The sequence below is a fragment of the Podarcis bocagei genome, assembly GCF_964188305.1.
Source record: "Podarcis bocagei genome assembly, chromosome: 1".
NCBI lineage: Eukaryota > Metazoa > Chordata > Lepidosauria > Squamata > Lacertidae > Podarcis > Podarcis bocagei.
Window position 1 is genome coordinate 102,584,661 of NC_138125.1, and position 25,322 is coordinate 102,609,982.

At 41.1% G+C, this 25,322-nt stretch overlaps 1 protein-coding gene across 7 annotated transcripts in view; it reads right to left on the reverse strand.

Moving 5' to 3' along the window:
- The window catches only part of LRP1B (LDL receptor related protein 1B), a 765,918-nt gene extending 752,200 nt beyond the window's left edge, over positions 1 to 13,718 (reverse strand). For 4 of the 7 annotated variants that reach the window (XM_081167487.1, XM_081167486.1, XM_081167485.1 and 1 more), the window contains exon 1: positions 13,066 to 13,711. In XM_081167487.1, the coding sequence (XP_081023613.1) occupies positions 13,066 to 13,150 (85 nt within the window). In that variant the 5' untranslated portion in view covers positions 13,151 to 13,711. Of the gene's footprint in view, positions 1 to 13,065 lie in introns of all 7 variants that reach the window. The other 3 variants (XR_014001603.1, XM_081167489.1, XM_081167488.1) reach the window with 2 other exon arrangements.
- Positions 13,719 to 25,322: the final 11,604 nt, after the last annotated feature.

The window sequence follows — 25,322 nt, forward strand, 5'->3', positions numbered from 1 at the left end:
GCTGACAATAAGAATACGTTACGGGACAATGCAATACCACTGTAGCGGTAACGTTTCAGAAAATATATATTAAGATACTTTTCTTTTCTTATCAAAGAGTTGTAGCGTAGTTTTATCTAAATAAGACCAGCAGAAAGGCTGCCCAAACATCCCTTTTCTTCTTCTTTTCCCCCAAAGTGGCACGTCTGCTTATTAAAAGAATTACTTGGTGATACAGATGTCACCAGGCATTTTAACTCATGAAGAAAACTCTATTTATAGGGCAATGAATCCAAAATAAGCTCAGCAGAGCATTATAGTAAAATGTACAGACAAAAGATTGTGCATGTACCAAAAAGATGTCCCAGGTGGAGGTATTTATGGGAAAATCACAAAAAATAATGAGTGGCCACTAACGTTTGACCTTAATGGATTTTAACCATTAACTTGTTTGCATCACAGAAGCTTGAGTTCCAATCTGCTAAATGGCCTGAGTAAACAGAATTCACATCAGTCATGCACATTCAGGTCAAGTTACAATCTTGGAGACTCAGTTCCCTAAGTGTAGAGCAGCGCTCCCAAAAACTGAATGGGGTTGTGTTTCTTTTGCCATCATCACAGTGTGTTTTTTTTTAATGATGCTGCAGTCTTGGTAATCTTCTAGATTTTTATTCTGTTCTGTTATGCAGGTGTGTTCAACATATTGTAAACTTCTGTCTTCCTATAAGGAAATGATTCATGCTTCAGATACAGTGGAAAGTGTTTGCTGAAAGTGCCTAATTATATAAGGTATAAGAGCAATATTCATTTTTAAAAATATTGTTTAGGTCTACAACTAAATGTATGTTTTGTTAAATGTCCTAAGGAATGCCTAACTTATGGTTCTCATGCAGTATGTGACTGCAGAATGATGTGTCATTTACAGAATGATGTGTCATCCTGTGAAGGTTCTTGCTAGTGAAATGTGCATGGGAGAGTAATTTTACCCAGTTTCCCCTGTGGCCATCCCTCACCTCAATAGATCAGCTTGTTAGGGGCATGGGAGCAAGGGCTGCAGTGGGAAAGGAGAAGTTGTAAGAGATCAGTCACCCCTTCTGCCAACAGGAACATTCAGTGAACATATGAGCCTGCATCATGTTAATGACTATGGGGGCTCTGAAAGCAGGACCTGGACACATCAACGCTCTCCCCACTTGTGATTTCCACCATTCAGAGTGCAGGCTGGTTGCTGCTGAGCTTCTAGTAGCCACTGAGCAGACCTCTGCCCATGGAACATTCCAGCCCATGGAAAGAAACTCATGGTTCAAACCTGTAAAAACAGCCACAATAAATCCTCTGCTGCTTTTTTCCACTCTTCAAGATAGCCAAGAGCAGTTCTTCAAACGATACAGTTTTTCTCCCTACCTCAAGTACCTGAAATGTCCTCCCTGTATTGTGGAACCATGTCAAGCTCATGTTGATAATGTGAGAGACAAACCTTTAGCTTGAAAGGATGGAGCTTCCACCTATACCACAGAAATGGGCTTGATCTGAGTCTTTACAGGAGAACAGTGAAGCATCCCAACTATTCCATGTAAGCCATTCATATGGAAAATGTAACACAGATACATATACAGAAAAGTGTTCAACCTCTGTCTAACTGAATCTGTGGACATACTAAACAAGCTGAATTCTAAGGATCCTCAGTGTCAGAAAGTGGCTGGGCTGCACGCCTATTTATATATTTTACTGCTAAAGCAATATGAATTTTCACCTTTAAAAAACCCACTCACATTTTGACAATGACTTCTCTTCCTAGGGAAGTGAATAAACATGAAGTGGCTTTTAAAAGACAACAACTGTCTAAATCAGATATTCCTTAAAAGCTGCTATTAGTTCTATGTAACATTATGCTAATATGCAACTACAACCTAAGAACTGCTAAAGAGTTTCTTCCTGCACACAATTATATTGAAGAATCCAATTATATGTTTAAATAATGACCTTGTGCCTCTAGGCCTAAGCAGTGCTTTGTCCTTCTTTACTCACAGAACAGTTTCTTCACTTACCAACACAACCTATTGAAAAAAGTTCAATTACATTTATGAGCTATTGAATTCTGCCTCAGTGTTTGGCTACTAATATCTGACAGAAAGATTGCTCACATTTACTATATATGTGACAAGCATTCTCCTTAATAAATACGCTGTATTTTGTTAAGCAAAATCTATTAAGTAGTGTCTGACAAATTTATAATTACCGTATTTTTCGCTCTATAACACGCACCCGACCATAACACACAGGTAGTTTTTAGGGGAGGAAAATCCGTAGGCATGCCACCCTTAGGCATTTTCTCCATAACACGCACAGACATTTCCCCTTACTTTCTAGGAGGAAAAAAGTGAGTGTTATGGTGCAAAAAATACGGTATTTAAATATGTATGTTGGCCAAGTACCAATATCATGAGGGTGCCTCTGCCTTTTAAGAGTAGGGCAGAAAGTAAAATGTACAGCTTCCTTCTTCACTGCACCACTCTGAAAGACAAAGCTGTAGCTGGTGAAATTCAGCCTTCTTTACAATGCTTAAAGGCTGGGGTGGCAGTCCTTGTAAGGGCTGGGTGACAACCTCCCTCCCTCATATTTTCCTGGCAGCAGCACTCTCCCTCCCTGTGTGAGTTGTTTGTCGCTGCAGAGCAATGTAGGAATGTTTGGCTGATCCACCTGTTTGTGGGTTGTTGTTTTTCTGCCTACTCCATACCCCACAAGTGTCTCAGAAAAACCAGGGCATCCCTTTTGTTTCATGTGAGAGCACAGTTCCTTGCAGGTGATGCAGTTGTGGAGATGGTGTACCAAAGGCAAACACAAGTTTAAGAAAGCCATGGAAACAAAATACAAATACACACTTCTGTAGCAAACTTCCCTCTGAATTATACTTGTTCTGACTGCATCCAAAAGTGGTTGATAAAAGCTGTCTCTTCTGTACCTTACATATGACTGAAACAACAAAAAAAGAAAGATATTGCATTCCCTGTCTTTTATCTTGCTTGTCAGCACTGGACCATCCCTCTGGTTCTGGAAAGCCTTTCATTTTCAAGGGCTCAGGGACAATACAGCGTTCTCTGGTCATGTGTATCTCCAGTTTCTATGGTAGAGTTGGAGCCATTAACACATTTGCTGGCCTTAGCCAAAGTACTGTGTTATAGCCATAGGCTCTCTGTCTACAAAAGAGGGATTATGAAAAAGGATGAAGTCACCTACTTTGGGAGGGAGGAACTCAAGAGGTAGAGCAAGTCGTCTTAAAGTGTTGGCCTGGGGAGGGCTGGGATTTATCCCTATACTTCCCATTTACTTCAGTTAGGCTAACGGGGGGGGGGGGGATTCAGAATATTGTTTTGTTTTTAATCTAAACATACACACAGAGAGAGAAGAGGTTATAGCAGGCTACAGAACACCTCACATGCCTGACCATGTATTTGTTGAGATTATATAATGTCAGGTGCCTCATATACCTTATGCAGGTCTACTATGAGTTATAACATTACCAGGGGGCAGAAGGGACATTGAGATTTGGAGCATTAAAATGTCTCCATATATGCTGACAGTGATAGACCTTTAACAACTAACCTATAGTAAAATATTGTTTAATGTCAAAATAAATACACCTACACCTACCAGGTTCGTCTTGAGTTTTTAAATGTCTCCTGGACCTTTAAGGTTTTCAAGGTCCATTAATGATAAATTTTGAAAATTTTGTACTAATTAGCAAGTTTTAAAACACACACTTCAAAGCACAACTGGTTTCAAGCACAATGTCAGGAGCATACAGTATATTACAAACTAATGAAGATAATGGGAGTTTTGTTTTAACTTCATTTGGAAAGATGAACAAAATATTATGAACAGAATACTATGCCATTTGAGGTTAAAAAGTGAATGCTAATTAAGGCTCCTGTGTACCTTCTCAACATTAGATCAGTACGTAGTCCCTGTAATTACAGGAGAAACACTCACAGGAGTTAGTATTAAGCTTATGCAGATTTATAACTTTTGGCAGAATTGTTCCTTTAAAGTGTAGCAGAGAGTTAGTCATAATTATACAAGAATTGAGCGTGGGAGAGAATAATTTGTACAGCACACTCTGCCTCAGCAAAACATCTTTGTCCTCTTATTTCAAGGACCATTGTTTTTAATAAAGGGTGAAAACTAATAAAGAAATGCTCCCTCCATTCATTTTACTCATAAAATATAAAATCCAAGGGTAATCATGTTGAAACCAGGTTAACATACTGTATATGCCTTTCTGTTTATTTTTAATGATGTTGCAAGGTTGTATTCTTCTATTCCTGCTTGATAGAATCCAACCTCTAGCCAGAGATCACCAACTTTTTTAGGCTCCTGGATGTATTTGAATTTTTGAGCAAGTGCCATTAGTACCTCCAATCTTTTCTCTCTCTCCTCCCCCAGATCAGCCACTCCACCACATACAGTCAAATATAGAAAGTCTCTCACCACCAAAGGAACACAAGTGAACAGCAGAGAACCTGCACAAGCAACGCTGACACCAAACCCTACATATATTAAGTAAAATAGAAACATCACCACCTGACCCCCCCACCCATCTCCCCCCCCCTACTCCTTTCCCCCTTTTCTTCCTAATGCCTCAACAAATGAAACTGATTTGCAAAAATGTTACATGGAAAAAATACGAGAGACATTGCACATACTTTTGTAAATCAAGAAAATCTTTAATAAAAATACATTGAAAAAAGTATATATAGAAAGTGTGCACAAACACACTTTACTGTTCCAGGGTATCTGAGTAAAATGGTAACCTGACCCTTGAGAAGCACATACAGTTGAATGAAGAAGTGAGAAAGAGACACTCTTCCAACTTCCTCCTTCAGCTCTATGTCCTTTTCACAGGAGCAAAGGAAGCCACTTTCAGCACCTCATAACCAAGGGGGCAGTGAATGAAGGGGGTGGGCTAAAAGGTTTCATGGACACCAGGGCAAGAGCTTAAGGCAACAGTTATGCCCATGGGAGCCATGATAGTGACCTTGTATAGCAAATACAGCTGCATATTCTTGTGGGAGCAACTATTGGTTATGCCGCAGATAGGGCAACAGTTATAGTTTCTCCACATATTCTGCTCCCATACTGAAGTTGGAGTAAATGCAGAATTATGGATGGGAAGACCAAGGTGCATTAGAACAAAGATAGGGAACCTGTGGCCCTCCGGATATTGTCGAGACTGCGATCCCTGACCACAGACCATGCTAGCGGATCTAATGAGAGTTGTAGTCCAACAACATCTGGAGGTTCGCAGCCTCCCCATCACTGGATTGAAGCACAGTACATATTTCATACATCTTAAGTAGCTGGAGGCATGGCTAGGGCTGTGTTTTCAAGAGTTAAGGGGAAATGTTTGAGTCACAGTAGTTTGGGATACTTTTATTTAGGAGAAACATTTTTACTATGCAACCAATGGATGGTGGGATGGGGAGCTCACATGCCCTTTGGTCAGTTGCATCACTGCTGATTGCCAAAAGGTATACAGGGAAGAAAGAGGTGGTCAGGTTGGTGTGGTGTGTATACACCAGCAAAGGCAACATCACACTGCCTCCCCACTTCCTGTTATCAGCAGGGACACTACTGACCTGAGGTCAAAAGAGTGCCATCATCTCACTACACTATCAGCTACTTGTCCTATGTATGTTTACTCAGATGCAAGTCTCACTGTAGTCAATGGATAATAGAAAACTGTGTATGCACACCAATTTATTCTGGGGGTGTTTTTTCCCACATATTCAGGTATTTTGCATGTATTCCTTTCCAGTCCATCTTACTAATGAACACAAGGGCACACAACGGTGGGGTAGAAGATAGACTATGACTGAGTGACCCAGGTGAAAGTCCCCACTCAGTCATGACACTCACGAGGAGACATTCTTTCAGCCAAACAGAGCTCACAGCATTGTTGTGAGGATAAAAGAGGGCTGACAAACATGCACACAACCTTGAGTTTCTTGGAAAAGAGTAGCCTAGAAATGTAATAATATTTTAACAGCACGCATTAATGAAACACAGGTGGAGGGAGACATTTGATGGGATCTACCATCACATCAAGATCCTTTTTGAAATGCTTTTCACATCAGTTTGTGTGCATCAGAATTAAAATATGTGAATGTACAGGGAGGTGCAGCAAACTGTCTTTACACTAATTCAGAAGTAATTTTAAGAATTCTCCATGTGTTTGTGGATGGTGCAGATATAAACAATAGTGGAATGGATTTAAGTAGGGGAACCCACTTATTCCTCTATGTAATCTTCTGTAGAGATTTGCACCGAATGGGGTAATATAACCGTGATCTTGCACATCTTCTCCCTGTGACTGTAACTGCATACTGTATTCATAATATATATTAATAAAGCAAGAGGGAGATTTGTACGTATGAGAACAGACAACTCAATATTGAAGCACTGAAACAGCTTTATTTGAATTTGCCCATCTTACAGCCGCTGAGAATACTTCCCGTCAGATTGACAAGTTGAAGTTCCATGTGGCAGAGCACTGTACAGCTGGTTTTTGAATGTTCTGCTTCTAACACCCAAGTATTAATAATGAGATTGGAGCCCAGCCTAAAAACACATCCAGCAAGAGCATTTGCTAAAATGCTTTGGGATCAGATTTTTTTTTTTAAAAAAAAAAGGTTCACAAACAAGGATTAAAAGAAAAATGGCTACGTTAATAACCCTGTCTTTATTGCATCGGCAGAGAATAAGCCCATATTTGGTACACCTCAACTGTCTGTTAAACCACAGCAATTCTGTTTTAAAGTTGTTCCTGCATTTACTGACATGTTAGGAAAGAAATAAAGCAACATTTCTCTTAGATGTGTGCATTCAAAAGCAACCCTTGACTAGTTTGTAGGTGTCTGGAAAATCATTTCCATAATTTTTATTCATGGTGTTTTCCTTAGTGGAATTCAAACTAGCTTTAGAAGAAGAAGATAAACAAAGACATAATCTATGTGTGAAAGGGCTTGAGTTATGCGGCAAAGGCATCTTGCTGGTATAACATCTGTCTGCTTCCCTGTACAGTGTGTTTTCATGTCTGACAGTGCAATGCCTCTCACAAGCATCAGTACATTGTTTGCAGGAGAGATGGCTTGATTTGAGCAGGCTATACTGAAGATAATGACACTAGAGACAAACAAACTAATAGTTCCCAGTTAGACAGCTGTACAACCCATCATCAAAAATCACCAGTCGCCAGGCATAGAGAGTAATTGTTGAGTTCACTGAAATAACTCTATTAGCAACACGCCCAATTTTACTAAAACCTAACAGACTTCACTGGATGCTGCATGTATTTCTAACATGTTGGGCAAAGACATCCAAAATATCTGATATACCAATAATGTTAAAGGCCTATGTTGTCATGCTGCCACTGGGAGGAATAACATGCAGTTCTGCTGCTCAACTTCAGAGCCCCATGTGGCTTGGAGTCGCACACACACCAAACCAGACCCAGAGGTGATTTTTTGAGGCCCTTCTCTGACTGCCCCCACCAAATTTGGTGAGAGGTCACTACCAGAACACAGGCCTTTTGGGCAGTGGTGTGCCAGATATGGAATGCCTCCCCAGGTAGGTTCACTAGGTGCCATATTATGGTCCTTTTGATGTTCCCAGTCATTTTAAATTGATATTTTGGTGCTTTTAAAACACTGCTTTATATTGTTTGCTGCTGGTGGCTTTAGCTCTCCTCTTTCTGTTGTGATTATTTGCTTTTTAAAAGGAGTTCATAAATTGTATTGTTCACCATTCAAAGAATATTAAGTAACTGGGTGGTAAGCAAATGTATATATAAACAAGCACGACACACTGTAACACAGCAACAGTGCAAAAAGTTGGTGCAAGTTGATGATCCATGTCCTTTTCATTATATTTTCAAAATCATATAACAGATATTTGGCCCCACGTTCTCAAGCTGAATGGCTACCATTCTGTATACATTCGGGACCCATCCTCACCATAGCCCAGCAGAGCCCTTTGCCTGGCATAGCAGCGCCCTGCATGCCCAGGAGCCCATTTCATTGCTGTGACTGTAGTATCAATGGAAGGTCTGAGACCCAAGTTAGTTAACAAGTACTGACAATCCAACAGGTTGTTCTGTTGTCAAAGCTCAGCAAAACTATCTGCTGATGTCAACGCAGTGGCTGGCAGGATTTGGAAGCAAAAGTGCCATTCCTATAAGGTAGCATGTCTCCATCTGAAAGTTTAACTTTCAGTACTCTAAAAAGGAAACTGTTAATATTCTGCATTTTTAAATTATTTTTTTAAAGGAAGCTTGGTTGCCTAAAATAAACTCTGTGTATTGTTTTGATTAAGCAATCATTTTTAATTATTGTGTCATCCCTACAAGATACTATTGCTACACTGGCAAAACTTGTAAGTCATCAACAACTCATAGTTATCTCAGATCGTATATTACCTAGTTTGATAAGCTGTGATATTATTCCATGGCTTCTAAGTAGGCTACATAGAACTGAAAAACTTTCATTAAGAAATTCTGATATATTCCACATTACCAACCCACTTTCTCATAGATACTAATCCCATTCTCCTCCCCAATTTCGCCAGTCTCCTTTTTATATATTTATCTAAGCCTTCTTAATGTAATCATTACTTTCCACCACTGCCACCACCACCAAGTTCATTCCTAACCATGGTGTCTTATTTTGGATACTCTGTAGCCTACCCTGGAGAACTGATGTTAAACAATAACCATTGCCTGAATGGCTTCTGCAATCCATATAAAATGTTACATGGTGTAGAAATGTCACATCAGGCCCTCTTATGTTCCAAATCCTTTTTAGGTTGAGAATGTATGATTTGTTCAAACACGATGTGCGGATTCTTAATTTGCCCTGCAATTCTCCTCTTTTATCCAACATGACATAGTGATATGATGAGCTAGTTGATCCTAAGTGAATTTGATTTGGCGGGTATAATTTACAGGAATGTTGTCTTTTTAGGACTAGATTGATTGTAACTTAAACAGACATAGTACTTTATCACATAGGACTAAAACACTAGCAAGCAAAAACTGACACGTGCACACACACACAAACAACACACCAAAGCAAACATTAAAGCCATAATTTTGAATGTGTAAATAAACAAGTGTCCACTAATCTCACATATAGTGAATATGGACCTTCACCTTACATTCTACAGAAGGTTTTCAAATGTACTTGTATACCAGATGCAGTGATAGTTTCAACCTACAGTAGCTGAAATCTGGTCTGAGGCTTTAAAAGAAAGCTTGAGAGATTTTGGAATACACACCCGGGGTTGGGGCAGAAGATGCGTTTGGAAACCAAAGTCCTTTGGGGATAAGATGCTTAAGGATGATATTCCATTCACTGATCTGACAGGATCCACATGTAACTTTCAGGATTTAGTTTTGGGAGGTGGTGAGTACTTACCTGTTTTTCCCCTCGCTTTCTATCAAGTACGTTTCAACTGAAGGCATTTTTGAGGGCCAAAGTGTTGCTTTTCTTTTTTGGACAACCAGGCAATGATTTATTTATTTTTTAAAAAAAAAATCTGCCTCACTTGTAATGTGCAGTACCTATTTACGGTAATTTTTGAGAGCCAGCTGGGAAATTGACCTAACAGGTTTTGGTACTTCAATTACAGCAGAAACAAGGGACCAAAATAGCATAACTAAAAACCATTTGTACTTGTTCAAATGAGTTTTAAACAGGCGAGTAAACAATTTGGTATCTGGTCTGCAGAGCACAAGAAAAAGAAAAGAAAAGTTTTCACAATGTAAATTCAATTTCCTAAACAATTACATTTTTGAATGGGAAACTAATTAATTCCTTGTAAACTAGATATGGAAATATTCAATGCATTCTCATTTCTTGCTTGCTTTGAGACTTGCACAGTTTAGGAAGCTATCCAAGTTAATGGGATTTGCTTTGCATCCATTCTGAAACAAGATATGCCATTTGAGTCATGCTGGCCACTAACCTTTCTGAGTTTAACAGCTATGAAGAAGAAAATATAAACCATGCTTTGATATATATACTTCAAACGAGCCACCACAACAAAATAAAGGAATCCTACATGTCCTCATTATTATTATTAGGCATATGGGTAAAATAAATAAATAAATAAAGCAAAGCAAAGAACCTTCACCCAACTATGAATGCACTGTATCCTTTATATCCAAGCAAACTAAGACAATTTCCTTCCTGTATGGGCTCGATCCGTAAGCCAGTTAAACTGGGATACTTGGACATCAGTTGCATCAAATACTTTTAATTTTCAGTCTTTGACTTAAAAGGTTTATGAATCAAATGGAAAATAGAAACGAATATAGGACCTTTCACCTGATCCTAAACATGCTTACTTGGAAGTAAATAATGACTGAGTGCCCCCCCCCCTAGGATGGAAGCTCTAACACTGAACAGGCATGAGATTATAGGACCACCACTTTTCAGAGCTCCTGTGCTTTTAAAAGGAGTGTCGTGGGCAGAAATAGATGAAAACTTGGTGAAATTTATGAAACTTGTGAATTTCTGTCTATTTTGCATCTTTTAAAGTTGCAAGAACCCTTTCAGAAAAAAAGGTGGCAGCTCTTTTTTTAAAAAAAAGATACTCATTTGAAATTAATGAGCCTTACATGTTCCAAGTAATGAGTTTAGAGTGAGGGATAACAAATCAACTGAAATCTGGTTTGATGATTAGGCAGTAAGACTGGAACAGTTCTGTCCAACAAACATCTACTTGCTATTAATTTCACTGGAATCTGCTTCCAAATATACTCATTTGGTAGGTTTCATTGAAATAAATGGGCCTTGACTTCAGGGAGCTATATTTACTACTGAGACAGACATTTGCATAGAGTATTGGAAGGCAATCTAAGGCTACAATCCTATGTCCATTTCCCTGGCAGTAAGTCCCATTAAATTCAATGGGAGTAAGCATGCACAGGATACATAAGCATCCTAAAGTTGAATATCCTGGATTAAACTAACAAACTCTTGTGTTGTGTATTGCTGGACAGTTTGATATAGTCCTGCATGAACACTGAACTGCTTAAATGAACACTGATGAAAAGGAGTGAATCCATAGGGTACTTTGAAAGCAATAGCTAGTCAATAGTTGCAGAATTATGCTGCTGAACAACTTGTACTTTCACTAAATCCTCAGCTAGCGCTGGATAGATTTGCAGAGTGTGTGTGTCGGATTTCAGAGTATCAGAGAGATGCATCACTCACTGTTACTGCCTCTGCTTTCTGCCTGGTAGTAAAGCTATTGTTTCAGATCTATGGATAATTGCTGTCATATAAACACATCCATAGCTTTCTCCTCATTTACCTGGGAATCACAATTCCATGTAATAGCACAATTCTAAGACATGTCAACTAAGAAGCAAGTCTCACCAAGTTCAATGAGGCTTACTCCCAGGTAAGTGTGCCTAAAACTGCAGCCTAAAGCCTTCAGTTGACCCAATTTCCTGACTCCTGTGTAGTACTATATGTCCTTGAGAACCTAAATACTTCGGGAGTATTCATAGCATATTCTGTTACACTTAAGCCTTTACTGATCAGTGGAGATGTAATTAGAATCTGGACGTTTTCCTGTAATGAACTGCATGGTACTTGACTACAATTTACAAAGTGTCAAACCAGCAGATACTCTTGATAGAAAGTTCACCTGATCTAAGCTGTGTGTGTGTGTGTGTTTAAAACAGAGCCTGTATGGCAAATTTAGATGCTTTCAGCAAAAGGACATGGCCAAGTGTCCTTATAATCCTAACCACGGCCGTTCAGAAGCAAATCCCATATGAATTCAAAGGGGTTTAGTACGTGGGGTTAGGATTGCAGCCTGATCCACCTTAATGGGTCTGACCTCCAAGACAATGTGCATAAGATTGTACGTAAATAAAGCATCCTACTGCCACATATATGCTGTGTGTGTGTGTGTGTGTGTGTGTGTGTGTGTGTGTGTGTGTAAGTAAAGGTGCAGAGGATCCTGGTGGGAGGCAGCCATCCAAAACACATTTGCTGCCAAGGAGTCCCATTGAAGGCTACAATTCTAAACGCACTTGGAAATAAATCCCACTGTAATCCACTGGGTTTACTAAGTAAATTCCTCAGGATCAGGGTGTTAATAAGCTATCCTACTCAGGATAACAGTGGGAGGCAGTTGACTCATTCAAAATCCTGCTGGATTGTATCTATGGCAATATTTAATTTCGCAAAACTGGCCAGGTGGAAAGGAAAGGGAACTTACTTCCATGCAAGCTATGTTAAAAATCAGGGGGTCAAGAGGAGCTTGGGAAAAGAGTAACCGGCTCCTTATTCGAAAGTGGTACAGGAGGAACCCCCGGCGGCCGAAAGGCTTCGTGAGCCCCAGAAAAGCGAGCGAGCGAAGTTTATGATCTGTTGCGGTCCCCCCACCCCCAACCTGCCCGGCGCAAAGCAGCCGCGCAAGAGCTAATTTGATGCGCGGAAGCATGAAGGAACTGGAGGGGTGGGGAGATAGAAACCGGTCCTTGGAGAATGGGACCATCCTAGAAGCCTTACAGGGAGTATTTGAAGGGTGGAGGTGGAATAATAAGAATAAGAATAAGAATAATATTTAAGTTAAAGGGAGCCTGGAAGCAGAGCGAGTTCAGACCCAAGCGGGCTTTTTCAGGAGCTCTAAGGAAAAAAGCGAAAGGCGCTACAGAACCCAGCAAAGCTCAAACTCCCAGGGATGCAACACCATCATCTGCAGAGCCGCAGCCAAGTCAACGCCGCCGCCGCTGGAGAGGGAAAGACTTCGCTCTCTGGAAGGGGTGCAAGCATACAAGCATCTCTCCCCCCCCCCCACCTGATCTTGATCCCAGCCGAGTGGGAGATTATAGTTATTTTAAAAACAACCAAAAAAACAAGCGAAGCGCAAGATTGTCCCAGGGGCAGCTGGTCTGCAGGAGTCTTAAGTGAAGTTTGCGCTACTTTATCCAGACACAGAGCCGTCCCAAAAAAGAGAGAGGTGGGGTGACACAGAAGAGGTGGCACAAACCATGCAAGTCAGACGCCTTACCTCCTTCGGCTCCCACTGCCAGGACCTTAGCAATAGGACATAATCCCGAGACGGTGAGGACGGCGAAGAGGAGAAACTCGGGCATGGTCGAGGGAGGGGAGTCTCGCGTCCTCCTGCTCCTGTTTCTCCTCCAGGCTGCTGCTGCTGCTGCTTGCTGCTCTTCTTCGCCCTCTTTGGCCGCCGCCGTTGCTCGGTTGCACCCTTCGCTTCAAATAAAAAAAGAGAAAGAAAGTCACTGAGCGGCAGCAGCAGCGGAGCCGACGACGAGGAGGGTGGCAGGCAGGCTGGCTGGCTTGCAAGAGAGCAGCGCGATTGGCAAATGTCACGGGGGTGGGATTGTGCGCCAGGAGCCCAGGCTGCGCTGCCTTGCCTTGCTTCGCCTGCCCGCCTTCTCCGCTGCTTCCAGCAGGATTACGAGGTGGATGTGTGAGAGAGCCGCTTGTGTGTCTCGACTTCTCAATGCAGAGTACGTCTGATCTTACATCACGCAAGAGGGGCAGTCAGAAAGAGAGAGAGAGAGAGGAAGAGAGAGAGAGAGATGCCAGAGGATGGGAATCTCACTGATTAATCACGGAAGCCGCCATCCTCCAGCTTGGGTGTCCACATAAATCATATCTATTACTTAGTAAGAGGCATTTAATACAACAAGAAGCATACCGCTTCAAATGGAAAGCCCTACAAATCAGACCGAGGCGGTCCAGCGAGGGGAGAGGAAAGTCAGCCGTCCACGGATCCCTTTGGGATCTAGGTGCGAGAGAGAATAGATCTGGGTGGAGAGAGAAGGAGAGGGAGAGCGAGCGCTCGCTCGCTCGCTCGCTCGCTCGCCTCCAGCAACAAAATCGGGAGACTGCCTTCCTTCCTTCCCGGGAATAGGAGCGAGCCGTCTAAGTATCCCAAAAGCCAACACAGGCAGGCAGGCAAGAATGGAGCCTTTTGGGAAGGGAAGCAAAGTCAGCTCGTTTTTCTGGTTGGGAAATTGGCGAAATGGCAAAGGAGGGGAGGGAGCGACGGGAGAGAGAACCCAAAGTTCTCAAAGGCAGCGCTGCTGGACTCGTTGCAGAATGTTCATTTCCATTGCAAATTGACAGGTAGGGTCGGGTCCTGCTGAGTGACTAAAAAAAAAAAAAAAAAAAAAAAAGGTTTCTCACCTAGGAGAGGCCGAAACTCCAGATATGCTTAACAGTCCAAAAAGAAGCGGCGAGAGAATAGGGCAGCTTAATTAGGATGTATTACCTCTCCAATGCAGTAAGTGGAAGCAACTGGCTTCAGATTAGTGTCAAACTGCTCTTTAAAAAGTTAAGCGCTATCTCATACAGGGCTGGGCAGATTTCAGACTTGTAGGGTCTACTCTACTAGAACCCTCAGGGCCACCAAACGGAGACACATGCAAAGTTGGGGCTAGCTCCTCCCGTTGTACATTATGTTAAGAATTAGGGGACTTCTAGGGTTGCCATATTTTGAAGACCAAAAAGGGGGCACATTTTCCGACTTCTACTTTTAACTATGGATTGCTATGACAACTCTCATTTTACGTACTCATAAAAAACAGGATGTGCATGCTGGACCCGGTAATTTGTAATCAGTACTAAAACCAGTGCATTTTCACTGCACCACCCACACTGCCACCTTGACCCTCCCAGTAAGCAGCAGTGAATCACCTGTTGGGAGGGCAGGTAAGCGTCTCCAACCCATGACACCATCTGCTACTGGGCAGAACATTACATTTGTTCAATTGCATCATTACTTGCTTATCCCCAAGTTACTGGGTTACTCCTAATAACATATTTTAAGATGCACTGCATAAGAGGCCAACCACACATGGTCTTCAGCATAGTTTATGTAGCCAAGGATAGCCTTGCTAAGTGTCTGGTGCACTGGTGATCGCAACAGTTGGTTACTGTATTGCCCTTCATATTAGACTGCTGTTAAATTTGCCAGAAACCTGCAACTAGTACAGAACACAGCAGCTGGCTTAAGTGAGTTATGTGCCTGACTGTGGCACGCAACACCATTGCTAAAGGAAGTGTACTGGCTGCTGCTTTGCTATTAAGCCAGGTTTAGGTATTAACCTAAACAACATGGAACCAAGAGAATGCCTTCTCCCATACAGAGGTGACCAGTTGTTAATATAATCTGCAGAGGTCCTCCTGATTGTGCCACAGCCTCCAAACTTCCATCTGGCATCAACCAACACCCTTTCTGTGGGGGTACCTGCTCTCTTGAATGGTATCCCCATGCTAATTTTCTCTCTCTCTCTTTTTACCATGGCTTTTGCTATCTACCATTACCAGCTGTTTACTGTCTACTTGATTATATAGACATTACATTTTATTATATTGTTGTACACTGCCTTGACATGCCCATATAACAGCTGGTATATCAATATTTTAATTTAATTGATTAAACATTGTCATGACTGCCATTCCACTGATATTTTAATGATAAATCATGGGTATCATGAAATATAATGATGTACAATCGTGACAAAGACACGGCTCTCCCCAGTTCCATTGACCTGAATAGAAACTCATTCACCTAGGTAGTTCTATTCCAAGCAGCCCTGAATAAGAACACCCTGTACCTATTTTCATTTTCAATTTATAAGGAAGGGTCAAGTGTCCTAAACTGATGTGTTCAAGAAAAATGATCAAGAGCTCTCTCCCCAGGCACCTGTGTCCCCTTCCCAGTCTGCTCTGGCAGGAAACCTAGAACAGAGGGCACACAAGAAGAGAGGCAGGCAAAATTATGCTGTGAGAGCAAAAGTCTTTCCACAAACAGAATGACCTCATTGGATACAGTCCCTTAGATGAGGAAACTGGAGACTCATGCAAATAGTGCATTAGATAATTTTGCATATGCAAGAGATATTGACAAAGAAAATGGCTTAGAAATGGAAGACACAAGCTATTCTTGTTTGAAATGAATAACATGTGATACGTAGACTAGATAGAAGACTGGTTTAAGAAACTCATCATGTGGCTTTGACCAAGTCGCATCTGAGTTACTGTTATATGCATCCTAAGTATGCCTAAGGGGGGGAAAGCACCTTCATATTAGGGCTTATCCTTACCTTTCCTCTGCTCTTTCCAGACACTGTCCACACTTAAAAGCTCTGTGTCCAAGCACACCTCCCTCCCTCCATTTTTGCTCTAGAGCTTTCCCCATGAAAACCTGCTCTTTAAAGTTCAATCAGAGCAAATGGCAGTCTGCTGAAAACCCAAATTGACGTTTGAGTGCTAAAGAGTGGTTTTTCATGGGGAAAGCTCCCAGGCAAAAAAGCATACGACGACGACGCTTGGACACAGAGCTTTTAAGCACAGGCATGTGCCTGGAAAGAGTGGACAAAAAGTAAGCATGGATAAGCCCTTAGTCTTCATGACACATGTATTCCTTAATTTTGATGAGGTTTGAAGGGTCATGTGGTGTTTCAAGGCCCCACTCCAAAGTTTGATGAAAAGTTGATGCTTTTATTTTTGCAGCTTGTGTAGTCAATTTTATCACTATTGGAATGACTGAGATAGCTGGAGAACTAGGTACATCATGGTGATCTTTTAAATATCCTGCTTAATATTTTAGTTACTCTGCATGTCTGTAGATGCTTAGACCAGAACCATGCAAGTGCAGAAGAGCAATATTTGCACAGTATGCAACTTATCCACTTTCTTAACATAACTACAAATAATATTAGAGGTCAATAGTACCCTATAGGTTTACAAAGCCCCTCCACAAGCCTCATTTTTTCATTTTTTCATTTTTTGGATTACCAGTAAAACTGTTGTCGTCATTGTTCTCTCTCCCCCCCCCCCATCAACAGCTCTTTGCAGAATTACTAATTTTGCTTTTTGGGTCATTTTGACCCCAATTACAATGCTCTTTCTCACTGCTTTGTGCCATCTGAGAACATTGCAGCTGATGAACAATGCCATTCAGTGGAAGATGTCCAATAAGAAAGTATATCATCCAAATCATCAAAGCAGGCATAAAATTGTGGCTGTTCTCCAGTTCCAAAATATTGTATGCTTTATGATGCTAACATATATAAGAGGAAGGAAGATGATGTTCCAGTAGCTCAAAATCTAGGACAGATTGTGGTTGAGAAACTAACTACACATTTACAGGGTTCTGGACTAGCTGTAATAACTGATGACCTTTTCAGCAATGTGCCACTAGTCTTCTGTTGGCACACTGCCGGGGGGGGGGGGGGAATGACGACACACCAAGCAAATAATAAATTACCCTAGCATTCTTTATCTACATATCTCGATATACCAACAGCAGCACTTTTGCTTTTTAAAAAAGATTAGCTAGTAACATACTCAGTCAGGGTACCCCAAAATTGGGTCTCCAGCTGTTTTGGACTACAGTTCCAATCATCCCTGACCACTGGTCCTGCTATATAGGGATGATGGGAGTTGTAGTCCACAAAAAGCTGGAGTGCCAAGTTAGGGAAACCTTGTACTAAATAAAGGAAGGGCAGTGGTCTTCCTTTCTTCAGTGCTGCAGTCTCAGACTACAGAGCCAAGCCTGATATCATTCTTGGTATAATAAGACTAAAGGTGCTATTACAGACACCTATGCTTATATAATCACATAATACAAATAAATTTAGTATTTCTTATTGAATACAGCATTTAAAGGATTCCAGTTGTATTCTGAATCTTCTGGATCTGTGGCAGTGTTATTGTCCCTGTTTGGACCTGGCTTGATTACCTGGCTTGGTTACTTACTTTGAACCCAGATAAGCTCAGGTTCCTTAAGTGATAACTGGGCTACATTCAACTGCATTTCCAAAAAGGTGTCCACATACATTTTCATGTGCACAATCAAAATGGTGGTTGGAAGTTCATGATGGTGCGGACATTCAAAAACTCATCACTGACTAGTAGACCTGGTTCTAGAGTTGGTAAATCTTGAGTTGGGTCTAGGGACATAGCCATTTTGCCTGGGATGTTGAGAGGCCCAGCTTCAAAACTGGTAGAGCCTAAAACTATTGGCACCAAGAAGAGCAGTTGCTGGGAATCACTAGTTCAGAGAGTGCTGTTGTGCTCAGGTCCTGCTTTCAGGCTTCCCATAGACACCTGGTTGGCCACTGTGAGAACAGGGCGTTGGGCTAGGTGGGTCACTGGCCTGATCTAGGAGGCTCTTCTTGTGTTCTTATGTCACCTCTCTTGGCAATTAAATGACAGTAAATCACTGCAACAATGTGCTTCATGTAACCATTTTGCTTGTTCACCTCATGCAGTTGTGAAATTTGGAGATTGTGCTTATGCTGCTTTACTATTTTGTGCCATGGCCACAAGTTTTAGGAAAGTTGTTAAAGGTAAATCACAACTGATTAGTATTGCACTGCTATATAATGGCTATATATGTATGTTAATTGAACAATGTCAGACCCTCCAAGTGTCCCTGTTTTCCAGGGACATCCCTGATTTAGAGAAGCCTTACAGGTTTCTGATTTGATCCCAGAACGTCCCACTTTTCCTTAGGATGCCCCTATTTTCATTGGAGAAATGTTGGACGGTATGGAGTTATCTGACCCCCAACCTGTCTGAAGGCAATCCGGTATAGGGATTTTAAAAAAAAATGATTAATGTTTTATTATGCTTTTATATATGTTGGAAGCTGCCTAGAGTGGCTGGGGCAACTAGTAAGTTGTGTGGGGTATAAAATAGTAAAATTATCATTATGGAATGGGATGTCCCTATTTTCATCGGAGAAATGTTGGAGGGTATGCAATGTGTTTTATGTTTGTTTTTTAAACAAAAATCAAGAAAACAACAACTATGGAGTCAGTTAGCCTCTTGTGACTATGTGCATTGTGGGATATTATGGACCCTGATGATTTATTTGCTTCAATATACTAAAAAAAAGGAAAAAGGAAAACATGTCAATGAAGACATGTTTTTTTCTACTTATAAATAGAGTCATGCTTACCACCAGAACTCAAATGTTTTATTTTTATGGCTTTCTTTGGATACATTTGAACCTGAAACACAAAACTAATTGATTTGGTCTTTTTTTCTATTGATGAAGATTCCTCTATGTGCTAATCCTTTTACAGGTAACATATATCATCACAATGATCATCCATGCTGTGAATATAGAGAAGGATGATCAAAGCCACACACAAGAGATGCCTATAGCATGAGGAATATGCAATTTGCTTATTGGCAAACTGGCTCTAACAAATCAATCTGTACTGAAGAACTGCTTTTACTAAAACATATTCCCAAACATCTAAAACCTTCTTACAGTTTGGTTTCCCCACTGTTTTTGTTTTTCCCCTGTGTATTATTTCGATGATAAAATAGCTCAAATTGTTAACATTAGAGTAAAAGAGTATTTGAAAAACCCATTGATCTTGCTTTCTATATTACACATATGTATTAATATGGGGGGGGGAATCATTTAGGGAAAAACAGCTTAAATGAAAGTCAATGGAGTATTTACAGGAAGTCAGGTGTCAATACACAATATGCTCCAGGAATTATAAATAAAAATGCAATTATGCATAAGTAATCATTTGTCAAACAACCATCCATAAATGAAGCATGGTTAAAATAGTGTCATAAGGAGATGGTAATTATCATAGAAGCCTGGTTTTAATATATAGGCCATCGAACAAATAAAAGTTGACCTTTATTAAATCACTTTCCCCCTCAATTTCATTTCCATTAAACATTATTCACTATGAAGTCACATCTATGTAATGAAACGAAACTACATTAACTATATAGATCAGAAGTGCAAATATGTTTGAATAATGTCCATTTTAATCTTTTCACCATTAATAAATCAGCACCTAAACCCTATAAATTGCCTGATGTGCCTGGCAAACATGGGTGACTTTGACTGTTCATACATTGTACTAAAGCTGAACTTTATGTGAAGTAAGCTGGTTGCAAATAGAACATATCTTATGTTAATGATAAATCAAATTAGATATTTAAGTGTTACTGAAATATATCAATTAGGAAAAACTAATAACCAGTGGTAACTTTGGGCTATAGATAGCCAGTCACCACCAGCATACTTTCAGGCAATGCCTAATACCACCATAAAAGTAACAGAAACATGCTGGAGAGCTGGGTTGTATTTAAAGTACATTCCACATTCTAAAAAGGAAACTCATTTTAATAGATATATTTTTAAAAAAATGAAACTAAAAATAAAATAAACACTGTAAATTTTAAGAAATAAAAGCAAAGTTCAGTTTACTCCATCAGTTGTGCAAACTTTGGCAGTCAAAAGAAATCCAAAGGAAAATCCAAACTTCATACAATATTCTCCATTTGCAGGCACACAGTTTAGGCTGTACCCACTGACGGAGGAAGAGGAGTGCAGGGAAAGCGCACCGCCCCTGGCAGCACGATCCTGGTGGGGTTCCATCACGGCTGCCCCCCCCCGCACTGGGTGCCCCGCCCCCGCCTGCTCTCCGCACCTCGGTGCCGGAGCATGAAGCTCCACCACTGGCTGTACCTACACACCTTAGAAAGAAAATTCCAGGAATCCATTGTTAGTTGACCGGCAGCCACAAAGGACAAGTTCAGCAACTTGAATTATATTTGTAAATTTATCAAGCATCTTCTGAAGTGGTGGCTGAACAAACCAGAAAAATGATTCTCCAGAATGCCATGGATTTTTAAATAGTCACCTATAATATGAATTGGTCTTCATTTATTTGTATAGATAGCATTCCTCAAACTATTTATTTTGGAATGGTTCCATTTTGTTCTTGTTTTAGTGATCTAGGGATGGAAAAGTTCATGACCACCTAGACTAGAGCTCCTTCATATAAAGGTACTCAGTGCCGGCCCACCCATGAGGTAAGATGAGGCAATCGCCTCAAGTGGCTGGATCCACAGCGTCAGCAGATCCTGATGTACATTTTCATTCCTTGCTCCTGATAGAGATCTTCACTCACCCCTTCTTCCCTGGCATAGGGTGAATGCCATTTTGCAGTTCGCCTCAGGTGGCAAAATGTTTTGGGCTGGTCCTGCAGTATCTTTTGACTCAGACATTGGCAATTACCAGTTAGACCACGGAAAAGAAAAACAGGTCCCTTGGGGTTTTTTGTTTGTTTGTTTGTTTGTTTTTGCTCTTTCCTTCCATGAAACAAATAATCAGTACATTCAGCTCTTGACAGCACTGACCTTCCAGAAAGAGTGAGGGATACGAAAACACACACTATGGACATGCATACAATCTTGTTGGTATCAGCTATCAACCAATAGTTGTGCAGAGGTTAGCTGTATATGTGGCAGAGTTTAGAAAAAGCATAACAAGAAAGATATGAGAATCTACCTCAGGATACTGTGACCTGATACTTTCCATTTCTTTCTTGTGAGCAACAGTAATGAGATTTGCTGGAGAGTATTCCTCTAAAGGGGGTTGGGAAACTGTCAATGGCAGAAAGTGCTTTTTATAGCCTTGTAACAAAGATTATAATTAAATAGAAAATTAACAAAGAAAACTAATGAAGAACAGAGGAATCAAAGCTACAAATGCTGTTCAAAACTAGTTTGTTCCTACACTGCATTATAACTCCTTCATCCTAATTGGTGTTATTAATACTGACAAGTTAAATAAATGAATTCATCAAGCTATAGAATATCATGAAATCTCTTATTGAGATAAATTAACAAAGCCGAACCAATCATTCTAACTCAACTAGTTTAAAGCAATACAAGAATATTAATTATCACCCAGAGTTAATTTTACATTAGCAATTATGGAACTGTTTTGATTTGCTTATTGAGAAATCAGTTCTATTGTATTATTTTGTTTTGCTGGCTGCATTATGCTGCTAACTAGCGATTCACCTGTTACCTGTCAGGTCACACTTTGAGAAGAAAGGCAGTGGTTGTACATATCAAAGTTACTGGACTGTGTCAAAGGGGTGATGTATGCAGCTTCTGACAAGGAGAAGTTGGCCTGTGAAGCCAAGTTGCTAGGGAATGATATTGGCAGCATTTCTGGAAACAGCCCAGTGTCCTGCCCCATCCTTCCAGATATTAAAAAAGTTGCTAGGCAGCAGCTGACACAGGATGAGAAGGGTAAGAACAGCACTGAAGGGAGATAAATGTGGAGGGGGGGAGACTTCACTTGAGCTCTAAGGTTTCACTATGTATATATATTCTGTGTAAAGCAACCATCTCAAAATGACCAACTCAGAAAAACATTTGCTATGGGATTTTACTGATGGCATGATCTAGACATAAAACTCATATAAATGTGTTGTGATGAGCTGTTAATGTGCATTGGCAACAGCTGCTGCCCAACTTCTGCAGGACTTTATTGGAATTTGCATTATGAGAAATAACTGCCGATCCTTAAGGATAAACTCACATCTTCCATTTGATTTGCTCATTTCAGTGTGTGTGTGTGTGTGTGTGTGTGTGTGTGTGTGTGTGTGTAAAATTCACAACAATTTCTGAACTTTGGGAACCCAGCAGGATGAGTGCCAGTCATTTGACAATCACTGACTCGACTTTTTTAAAAGGATTTATACAATAGTTTAAGAGGTAACAGTTTGCTAGCAACAGGGAAGCACTTCAAACCGCTCCTGTGGTTAATGCCTTCAATATTCTAGCTGGTTGAATGGCCCAAAGTCCAGAAAAAGAACTTTGCAAGTTCTGAAAGTCATGTTCCCTTTTAAGCTTTTAAGCAATGGAAGACTGGGAAAAACTGTGACAGCTTTATTTGCAACATATCGAAACACTCATACTGATGAGTAAGTGTTACCATGTACAAATCCCAGGGTAACTCCACCACCATCCTCCAAGGAATTGTTCAAATCACAAACTACAAGGAAAGTGAAGACCTGTCTAAACCTCCAAAGAGCTCCAAAAGATTCACAAAAGGCTACCTCACTCACAACATGTAAACAACCTGCTATTCCTAGATCTCATAAATACCTATTTGTGGTTCGAGGACCCGACCCCCGTGTGGTGAAATAAAGACACAAGGACGCGTGATATATGGTTAATGGGCAAGAAAAGGCCACAACTTTATTGGTTACAGCAATGGAAAAGGTATTGGCTTAGGCATTGGATGATGGGTTATTCAACCAGTGGGTGGAGCCTGTCGATGCTGATCCGACTCTAAGCCCACCCCTGTTGTCACCGAGGGCCGTGCCAAGGCCTCCCGCCAAGCAGGCATCGGACGGATACACGACCCCCAGATTCCTTTAACGGAATACCCCTAAAAAACAGAAGGCATAGGCGCTGGCCACACCTAGCACTTCGACACACCACAACACATTATTCCAATGCCTAACCTACCCGCCAATACCGCAAAAAGTTGTGACGATTGCTACGAGGTAGGCGAAAAAACCAAATAGCCTAGTGCCAAGTGGAAAAATTCCTACCAGGCCCCCCAGGCAACCAGGGCGACCAACCTAAGGTCCATAGCAAGGCCAAAAAACCTAAGCCCTGACTAAAAGGGAGTGGAGGGTGGGTGACTTTCCGAGGAGGCGACGAGGGGAAAATGAGGCCGGGGAAAGGCTGGCGCCGCAGCAAAAAGCTGCTGAACACGCCCCCTCAGCGGCACCTGGTTGGGTGGCCCACAGAGGGGGCGTGGGCGCCAGCCAGGTGAGTTGAAGGCAGGGGGCTACGCCCCCTGCAGGGCGGAGCTCGGGCTCCCGACCACAACCACTCCCCTCTCTTTCAGGGAGGAGAGTCTTTGCTGACGTTTTAGGTCCAAAGTTTTATATAAACTCAGTAGCCTCTGGCTATAGTATGGGTCATAACAAACCTTCATTACTAACGTAAATTACTCCTCTTGGAAAATGTTTCCATACAATCATGATATATACTACTATTTAAACCCAATACTATGACCCAGTATTTCACACACCACCTTTTCCACCAACTATATTGGTCTTGCATAAACAGGGCCAAAAATGAAACAGTCTGAGCAGGATCTTATCGTAAGCAACTTCCTGCTGCTGCTTGCTCATCTTAAGCAACTTCCTGCTGCCCATTTTCCACCAAAAAAAACCCCCAACTATTCTCCCCACTTCATTCTTTCCCCTTATACAGGGAAAAGTAGCTGCATGTAATTTAAAGTGAGGGAAATATTTGGAAGGGGAAGATTAAGCAACACTTTCCCTTCTACTGCTTCTTCAAGATATTCTCCATCCCATGGATGCTTTTCATCTGCCTGCAATATCTATTTTGTTCCTCAGCTGTACCACACAGAAATATCTTAAGTAACACTAGAAGAAAAGTATCACGACATGCACAGTCTCCATTAAAAAAGGGTCAACAGACTATTGCACATGACTTTCCTGTCAATAAGGGGGGGGGGGAGAGAATGTCTGTTGGAGAGGAAGAACCAGGCATCTTTCCCCCACTTAGAAGAGCTAGGATGTTTCTTTAGCAGCAGCAGACACCCAAAGCAGACTGAAAAGGTTGATCTTTAAGTCCCCGCCACAAGCTAATGGGCTAATAGTTTCTTTAAAGGAAAGTCTGTGTTTTGAAGTGTTTTTAAAATCCACATACTGGTGTGAGTAAGAAGTCAATAGCACAGAGAGAACAGATCAGTATAAAGTTCAGTTTGAAGTCTTCACTGTGGAACTTTTAAAAATTTCATCAGTTCTTGCAGGACACCAAAATGCACATAAGTGGTTGCTTTAGAAAGTCTCCTATTGACTTGAAAGTTAGGATATTTCCTGCATAAGAAATGGAGGGAGAGGGGCTGTGCTTATCCTTCCCAATAATAGGCAGCTTTTAAGGTAGCTGCATTATCTAATAGGGTATTGTATAAACAGTGTCCCCCCCCCCTAGAAAAATGGGAGAAGAGAATAAGAAATTAAATGGCAACAGCACACATACAGATGGCACTTTGTATCAAATTATTTCTACTGGTTGACACCATGTATATGGTTGTGTTAGTTGCCAGTGCATTTCCAGGCTCAATTCAAAGTTCTTTAAAGCCCTAGAAGATTTGGGGCCCCACTTCCCAAATGAGCCTACCCAGGTTGTGAGGACATTCTGAGGACACTCCTCAGAGAGCCCCCTCCTTCAGAAATTCTAAAGGTGGCAACAAGACTTCTGATTGATTACCTTCCCCTGGCCTACGGAATGCTCTTCTCAGGAAAGCTTGCCTGGCCCCCACTTTGCAATCTTTTCAGTGACAGGCAAAAAATTAATTTTCCAACCCCAGACGTTTTTGCAATACTAACAGTTTTACTTGCTTTTAGTATGCTATACATAACACACACACCCCTCCTCAATCTATGCCTAGATATTGTT